This window comes from Bidens hawaiensis, unplaced genomic scaffold (assembly GCF_021521415.1).
Source record: "Bidens hawaiensis isolate Kalapana, Puna unplaced genomic scaffold, B.hawaiensis_p1.1 tig00035114_1, whole genome shotgun sequence".
In the NCBI taxonomy this organism is placed as follows: Eukaryota; Viridiplantae; Streptophyta; class Magnoliopsida; order Asterales; family Asteraceae; genus Bidens; species Bidens hawaiensis.
Genome location: NW_027496115.1, coordinates 85,656 through 93,619, shown reverse-complemented (window position 1 = coordinate 93,619; position 7,964 = coordinate 85,656). Strand labels below are relative to the sequence as shown.

The window sequence follows — 7,964 nt, the reverse complement described above, 5'->3', positions numbered from 1 at the left end:
GAATTTGTGGTGAAAGAAGAGATTGAGTTCTTTATCGTTGTCGCCACTGTCACCAGAGTTCATGAGGTTTAAAGGAAGAAATGAAAAGCCAGAAAAGATTTTTTTTTTTTGGAAAGGTTTTGGTGGTTGTGGTCATTTTTTTGTTTATGGTCTTTATTTTTTATTAATATAAATTTGCTATTTATTAAAGAATTTAATAAAGAAAACAATAAAATGTCTAAAATACCCTTTGAGTTAACAGAAAAAATTAACGGAGTTAACGATTTGGACGTTATTGGCAGCAATCAGAAAACCTCAAGGTTTCAGTTGCAAAAAAGAAACTATTTGGACGTAAGTCGCAAAAATGACCAAACCTCGGGGACGATTTTGGCACTTTACTCTTGAGTTTAAAATAACAATTATGAATCTACTTATAACAATAAATGGTTTCACGGTTATAAACAAAACAACAAGCACCTATAAGTCTGCGTGATTACTAAGGTCAATGTTTCCCGCTGCATCACACGGACACCTGTCTAGTAGCTTAATATTATGCTTTTATCCGTGTGTAACACGAGCAGTATCCTAGTTACCCGACATAGGTGTAACTCCCCACCCCCTACAACGTGAGTAAGAGCAGCCACGTGGACAATATTACAGGTGGAAAGAAATAATTGGTGGGATCAAAATAGATGACGAAACCAGACTGGTTGTTTTAAGTTTTAATTAACGGAATTGTTTGTTTTTCATCATCTCTCCAACTTTCGCCCCCAAATTCAAACCCTAATTTCCATGATACATAATTATTAACCTTATTATTATTATGCTTTAGCCATTTCTTCTCTTCATAGAATACAATACAATACAAATTCTTCCATCAGATTCATCATCAGGTAAGGTAAATCACGCCACTCTCAAATTCATTTTCATCTTAATCGTTTGATTTTGATGTTAGGGTTTTACTTTTTCTTCTTTTTTAATTGTAAACATATTTTCTAAAGAAACCCATTGGCAGCAGATCTTGAAGCTTCTTATTTTGCCCTAAATTAAGATGGTAGTTGTTTGTTGAACTGGCATCAGGACAGTTGATTACTGTTCAGTGGAGGCCAATCAGATTCTAATGTTAAAAAAAAAGAAAAAAAAAACGGCAAACTGCAATGGATGCCATTTATTTATTTGATTTGAGTGTATTTAGGAATTGGAAAGAAATGAGTCTGCTTAGGGCTGTTTAATGTAAATGAGTTGAAGCCAGCATGGGTTCGACCTCTTACACTAGGCAGCTGGGCTCAGCTCGAGCTCGAAGTTTAACAAGCCTAAGATAGAGTTAATGAGTCCTCCCACAAGCCGAGATTTGGCTCGGTTACAAAAATGAGCCAGCTCGACTCGGGTCTCTCGAAATCAAGTTTCTTTTTTTAGCTAGCTTTTATCGATGAGCCGCGAGCTTTTTGAACAGCCCAGCATCAGAATCGGCTGAACTGCTCAAACTGAAGAACGCTGGTCGGTTTGGAGTTTGGTTCATCGTGCGATTTTAGTGGTTTGACGGTTTACAGTTTGGAACATGGAACGGGCTGCGTAAACCGAACAGGACACATAACATTTATAAGTTCCTTTTTAGTTTTAGGAATATAAAATTGTGTATATATATTATTTCCATTAACAATAGGTATTAATTTTTGAAAATTTAATACAAAATTATGCTTTTGGGAACAAAAACACCTTTTTCCGTCTAAACCAAAATGTCAAATCGTGAAAACTGGCCAGTTTGGTTTCTCTTTTTCTAAAACCGTAGTTAGCAGTTTGACCCAATATTTTTCTATAAAACCGGCCGAACTAGACTCATGCTAGTCATTTGTTTTATGATAAGCTAATCAGCTAATTTTGGTGTAACAGTGTATTCAGCAAAATGATGAGGCTGCAGACATACGCTGGACTTAGTGTACTTGCCACATTGGCTGTTATCTATCATGCCTTTAGTAGCAGAGGCCAATTCTACCCTGCAACAGTTTACTTATCTACCTCTAAAGTCTGTTTAGTGCTTCTTCTCAACATGGGATTGGTGATCATGTGCATCATGTGGCAGCTCACAAAGCTAGTGTTTCTTGGTTCTCTTAGAGAAGCAGAGGTTGAGAGATTAAACGAGCAATCATGGCGAGAAGTTATGGAAATTTTGTTTGCTATAACTATATTCAGGCAGGATTTTTCTGTTATGTTTCTTGCCATGGTTACTGCTCTTTTGCTCATCAAGTCTCTGCATTGGTTGGCTCAAAAGAGAGTGGAGTACATTGAAACAACTCCAACTGTAACAATGTTATCACATGTTCGGATTGTTTCTTTCATGGGATTTCTTCTTCTTGTTGACTGTTTGTTCTTGTATAACTCAGTCATGTACTTGATTCAAACTCGCCAAGCTTCCGTTTCTCTATTCTTTTCGTTTGAGTAAGTTGTTTAATTCTTACACCTTTTATGTTGCTGTTTCTGTGGTTCTGTTCTATATTAAAAGTATTTACTTATTTTAGCTTGCTCTAAGGGGATTTTGCCAGTTTAATTTGTTATCAATAAGGTTTATGAACGTTCCACTACAGTCCTCAAAAGTTGTTTTCAACTGTATTTTACTCAATAGTATCCAAGTTTTTCAAATGTTCCACTAAAGCCACTCGAAGGTTGTTTTGTTCTTAAAATAACTTAACTTTCATCATGTGTTCCAATCTTGCATTCTTGTGTAAATTTTTTAATAAATGATAGTTTTTTCAGAAAAAAATTAAGTGAGGCAAATAAAACATGTATGAATCTTGGTTACTATTTAGTGATTATTTTGTTACCAATTAACTTGAAGTAATAGGTAATAGTGAAAAAAGTTTACTAAATAATTACCAAGTTTTATAGCTGTTCAGTCTGATAGTGAAAAAAAATCACTAAATAATCAGTAAATAGTGACAAAGACAAAGTTTCATGCATGTTTAGTTTGATCCAATTTTAAAATATTTAACATTTATAGAAAAAACTTACATTTGAATGAACAACTAATGAAAGTTGAGACTTTAGAGGAAAAAAAAAAACTTTAAAGTGACTTTAGTTTGACACTTTAGAAACTTGGTTACTCTTCTACAAAGTTATCCTAATTATTCTTGTGGTTTGTTAATCATATTTGTGTTAATTTAGCTGGTTTGAAGGAACTTTGTTAGTTAATATTTTGTGAAGAATATTAATCACATTTATCATTTTTAGGTACATGATATTGGCTACAACAACAATCTCAACTTTTGTCAAATACGTATTCTATGTGAGTGACATGCTTATGGAGGGTCAATGGGAAAGAAAAGCCGTGTACACATTCTATTTGGAACTTATTCGTGACTTGCTGCACTTATCTATGTATCTATGCTTTTTCCTAGTAATCTTTGTGTAAGTACTTTATAGTTTATTCTAATTAAATTTTGTCACACGTGTATTTTTTTCTTTATATATTTATGCATGTTTTCTTTTCTCTAGGAACTATGGCGTGCCTCTGCACTTGATTCGAGAACTGTATGAGACGTTTAGAAACTTCAAGTCGCGAATTGCTGATTACATTCGTTATAGGAACATAACATCAAATATGAATGACCGGTTTCCTGATGCAACACCTGAAGAGTTGAATGTGTTAGTTCTTTGTTTTTATAATTAGTATGTTAGTGTGATATTATTATTTTATTGTCTTATCGTATCTGTTTTTATTTTATGTAGAAGTGATGCGACCTGCATTATCTGTAGAGAAGAAATGACTACCGCTAAAAGATTAGTTTGCGGGCATCTTTTTCATGTGCACTGTCTCAGATCATGGCTAGAGAGACAACACACTTGTCCCACTTGCAGAGCACTTGTTATACCAAATGAAGGTGGGCCCACCACCACACAGTCACGAGCTGGAGCTCCTCGTCAAGGTAAGCTTATTTTCACATTTTAAATCATGCTCGCTTTTCTATTTTTTTGAAAGATTTCCACGCGTATTTGTATGGTTTGTAGAGGTGTAAAGTTAAAACAAGCTCAGCCCGAGCTCTGCTCGTTTTGAGTTTTATTTCTGCAGTTCGAGCTCGGCCAGTGAGTAACTTTTAAGCTCGAGCTTGACTCATGAGTAGTTTTCAAGCTTGTGTTTGGCTCGTGAGTAACTTTTATTTTTAATGTTTTATACAAACTATTTATATGTAAAAGACAACAAAGACAATTTTTTTAACACACATAATACAAAATTTATAAACAAGAGAATTTATAACATTATATGTATTGTTTTTGTTTTTATTTTCGTATCATTATTATTATTATTATTATTATTATTATTATTATTATTATTATTATTATTATTATTATTATTATTATGTATCTTAACTTTTGGGGTTTAATTTAAGCGAGCAATCAAGCTATAGCCAACAAGCCTGTTATCGAGCGAGTCATGAGCCGAGCCAACCCTGGCTTGGGCTCGGTTAGATACCAGCTATTTTTAGCGAACTTTGAGTGAGCCGCAAGCCACGAGTTTTTTGAACCACCCTAGTTTGCAGCCCTAAATTTTTTATAGTTTTATTGTTTTTAGGAGCAAATCTAGACAATACACCGTCTCAAGATCAAAATGGTGATGCTACCGGCAATGAAAATATTAGCAGGCACCAAAAGAGAGTTCAAGCTGCTGCTGCAGCAGCTTCCATATATCAGAAATCTTTTGTTTACCCTTCTCCAAGTGCATTTACATGGTATTTAAACATGTAGTTGATATTGAAATCAATTTAATTTGTTACCAATAATCCCATATTATCTTAATTAAAATTCATGTTAATTGTAGGTCTTCTGGATATGCTTTACTTCCCAACAAAACTACACCTGGAACCAGTGTTAATAACGCAGAACATGTGGTATGCTAATCTCAAAGTTTTTGGTCCGGAAATGACAGCATTAATTCTTTATTATGTTCTTTTTTGTAGAAGGTTGTAACGAATTCGGTCGCAGAAAGCAGCAACAGCAGCAGGGAGGTGGATCTGCCAAACACTAGTTCTGATGGGAAAGGGAAGGCGGTAGTTTCGTCCTCTTCATTGTCGGTTTCAGGCGTTGACCAAAGTCAACAGGGCCATAACCATGATGATGTCAGTGTTTCACAGTTGTAGATGTGGTTGGTGTATTTGTGGATATCATAGAGGGACAACAGTGTTGCATTATCATATTTCTCTAAATGAATTTTCAGAATGCACATTTGACAGACAAAGACATGACAATGCAAAAACTGGTTTTGTGCTTTTAGTGTCCAATCTTTATAAACATTTTTACTACAGATTTGCCATAAATGAAAAACACCAAATTCATTATTCAATTCCAACAAAGAATCAAGGTACTGTTAACATCAAAAAGGCCAAACACAAGCCATCAAATCACTGTTACAATGGCAAAACAGGTTTATTTTACACTATCGTGAACCATGGTGTTAAGTTTGGTCATTCCACAAAAAACGTCTCCAACTTGTTGAGTGATATAAGTTTGTCAAACGTGTAGTCAGCTCCATCAGTCTTGAAATCAATCCCATTTAAGTGATCCACGTCAATCAAATTCCCCAAATTGATATGGATATCATCTTCATTAGGTGCTGCGTTCACTTGCTTCACATTAGTAGCAGCTTCATTCTATATACAAACACCAAACGAACAAATTTAATGATTGTTATACTTATATTTTATCATCTATTTGAAAAAAATAGCAAATACCTCAGATGCCATAAGTAGATCAAGATCTTCAAAGAAGATAAAATCATCCATGGCAAGCATATCAGAATGTGTCTCGATCTGGCCACCAGATGACCCTGGTTCAGAAACAGCCATACTGTGTGTGTTTTGAGGAGCTACTAGGCTTTGTGTGTTTGTACACGAATTTGCAGAAAGCATGCCACTAACTAAACCATTTTTATTTATGTTATTTGCAGAAAGCACGCCATTAATGTTATTTGCATATGACACAACACTAGCTGAACCATTTTCGGTCTGTGTATTTGCAGAAACCGTGACGCCAACTGGTTGGCCACCAGATGACCCTGGTTCAGAAACAGCCATACTGTGTGTGTTTTGAGGAGCTACTAGGCTTTGTGTGTTTGTACACGAATTTGCAGAAAGCATGCCACTAACTAAACCATTTTTATTTATGTTATTTGCAGAAAGCACGCCATTAATGTTATTTGCATATGACACAACACTAGCTGAACCATTTTCGGTCTGTGTATTTGCAGAAACCGTGACGCCAACTGGACCAACCGCCATTTGAAAATCACCACAACCGGCTAAATCATCCCACTCTTCTTCGTTAAACTGTGCGCCATATTGTGCACCATTTTTCGGCCCCAAACCGCTTTTCTTAAACACTTTACACAGCACATTTGTATCCTGAAATCATCAAAACCAGTTAGTATAACATCATAATATTTTTGCTAACTTAGAAATATAGAAACCAAACACTAAGGTCACCTGAATGATTTCAGCACTCGCCAACTGCTCATCCTCCATTTTATACTCATGCATGACCCAATCAGTTCTTTCCCCCTTCCCTTTATGACCAATGTGAAAAACTAGCGTCTTGATTGTTGCTACGGCTCTTCCATTATACCTAACAATTTTGTCTTTACCAGTGGCTTTCCAAAATCCCGCTTCAGTTGTACGATTCGACCTACCGCCACTGGAATACTTCTTTGCTTTCGGGCAGAAAAAATACCATTCCAAATCTCCACTTTTCAAATTAGATTTACCTGACAAATTTGATAAAAAAAGATCAAAACTTAGTTTAATAAAAACAGTAAAATACATTGATAATATTAATAAGCTGTTATTATGATTTCATAGAACTTAAAAAGATTAATATACCTGGAAGATCCCACGGATCGATATCATAGATGTTCAATTCAGCAATGGCATTGACTGTGATCTTCTTGCCTAATAACTTTCTCTTAAGGTAGAACATGACCAACTCAACATCAGTTGGATGAAACCGAAACCCCGGAATGAGAGACGTACACGCCATCACGAAACTAATCAAACGCACGGCAAAATCTCCAGTAAATAATAATCCAACAAACTAAAAAACTAAACCCCCAAGCGCAATCAAGTCCAGTGTCGGAAAAATATCCAACCAGAGCTCCCAAATCTCCCAAGGTTCATCAAATGCACACACAGAATTTCCAAATTATGTGAGCAGGAGGAATCAAAAGACATCTGTTTCGTTACCCCTGCAAATTGTCAAAAATATACATATCATAAGTTTTTGTTCTAAAAATCTATCTCAATAAAAATAAAAAAAGAAATCACAGAAAATGGTTAAATGAGTACTAAATTGGCGACAACATCCTAAGAACATGTCTTGGATTGTTAATGAAACAAACATACGTTGTTTTCAAGAATGCTAAAGAAATCAACACCAAGGACAATGGCGGAAGTCAACGCCGTGAATCTTGATACAAGATTCAAAAACGTAAACAACAAAACCCTAATATAATACAGTAGCAAGATTTACGCGATGTTTGTAAATAATAACAATAATCAATGAGCAAACCCAGTAATTGTTAATAAAAATAATAATGTGAAGATGGAAAAATAGAACAACGCGTAAAGATGGATAGCTTACGAGAGAAGAAAAATGACGACTACGACGATGGCGCCAAGATTTTGGAGAGCAGGGTTCTGAGGAGATTGGTAGTCATCGATACCTTTTATTTACACTTTATTGGCCCAAGCCCATATTATTATTATTATTATCCTAAATTAAGTCTTAGACTTCTTTAACCTAAAATTGTTAAATACTGAACCGCTTTCTAATTATTTGTCACACCACAGTTACGACATAGCAAGATGTGAAAATGTGGTCTCCCGAATCTTCTGCCGCAAAACAATTACTACACAAATGCATACAAAAAAATGATCTTTCTTTTTATTAGATTATTGCTTGTTAAATGGTGGTTCTGATGTAAGGCCCCGTTACCGGTAACCCTA

At 35.2% G+C, this 7,964-nt stretch overlaps 2 protein-coding genes across 3 annotated transcripts; one reads left to right on the top strand and one right to left on the bottom strand.

Annotated features, from left to right (window-relative positions):
• Nucleotides 1-831: 831 nt before the first annotated feature.
• On the top strand, nt 832-5,241 carry LOC143587070 (ERAD-associated E3 ubiquitin-protein ligase HRD1B-like). Of its 2 annotated transcripts, none has more exons than XM_077068459.1 (8): nt 832-877; nt 1,870-2,415; nt 3,205-3,381; nt 3,469-3,618; nt 3,703-3,899; nt 4,544-4,700; nt 4,790-4,859; nt 4,929-5,241. In XM_077068459.1, the coding sequence occupies exons 2-8, from the start codon at nt 1,883-1,885 to the stop codon at nt 5,106-5,108; spliced, it is 1,464 nt and encodes a 487-aa protein (XP_076924574.1). In that variant the 5' UTR covers nt 832-877; nt 1,870-1,882; the 3' UTR covers nt 5,109-5,241. The 2 variants fall into 2 exon arrangements, with proteins under 2 accessions (XP_076924574.1, XP_076924575.1); XM_077068460.1 differs by having other exon boundaries at nt 860-872; nt 1,879-2,415.
• A 191-nt stretch (nt 5,242-5,432) lies between these two features.
• Nucleotides 5,433-7,219, bottom strand: LOC143587071 (uncharacterized). Its single transcript, XM_077068461.1, has 4 exons — nt 6,843-7,219; nt 6,450-6,727; nt 5,700-6,368; nt 5,433-5,618 (listed from the first exon to the last, which is right to left on the bottom strand). Exons 1-4 carry the CDS (start codon nt 6,997-6,999, stop codon nt 5,433-5,435), a joined length of 1,290 nt encoding a protein of 429 aa, XP_076924576.1. The 5' UTR covers nt 7,000-7,219.
• Nucleotides 7,220-7,964: the final 745 nt, after the last annotated feature.

Excerpts from the sequence above, each read along its gene's own strand:
- LOC143587070 (XM_077068459.1), top strand. The coding sequence starts at position 1,883 with ATGATGAGGCTGCAGACATACGCTGGACTTAGTGTACTTGCCACATTG. Across the intron at positions 2,416-3,204 it reads TCTCTATTCTTTTCGTTTGA|GTACATGATATTGGCTACAA; the intron begins GTAAGTTGTTTA and ends TATCATTTTTAG. Across the intron at positions 3,900-4,543 it reads AGCTGGAGCTCCTCGTCAAG|GAGCAAATCTAGACAATACA; the intron begins GTAAGCTTATTT and ends TATTGTTTTTAG.
- LOC143587071 (XM_077068461.1), bottom strand. The coding sequence starts at position 6,999 with ATGGCGTGTACGTCTCTCATTCCGGGGTTTCGGTTTCATCCAACTGAT. Across the intron at positions 6,728-6,842 it reads CGATCCGTGGGATCTTCCAG|GTAAATCTAATTTGAAAAGT; the intron begins GTATATTAATCT and ends CAAATTTGTCAG. Across the intron at positions 6,369-6,449 it reads CGAGTGCTGAAATCATTCAG|GATACAAATGTGCTGTGTAA; the intron begins GTGACCTTAGTG and ends TGATGATTTCAG.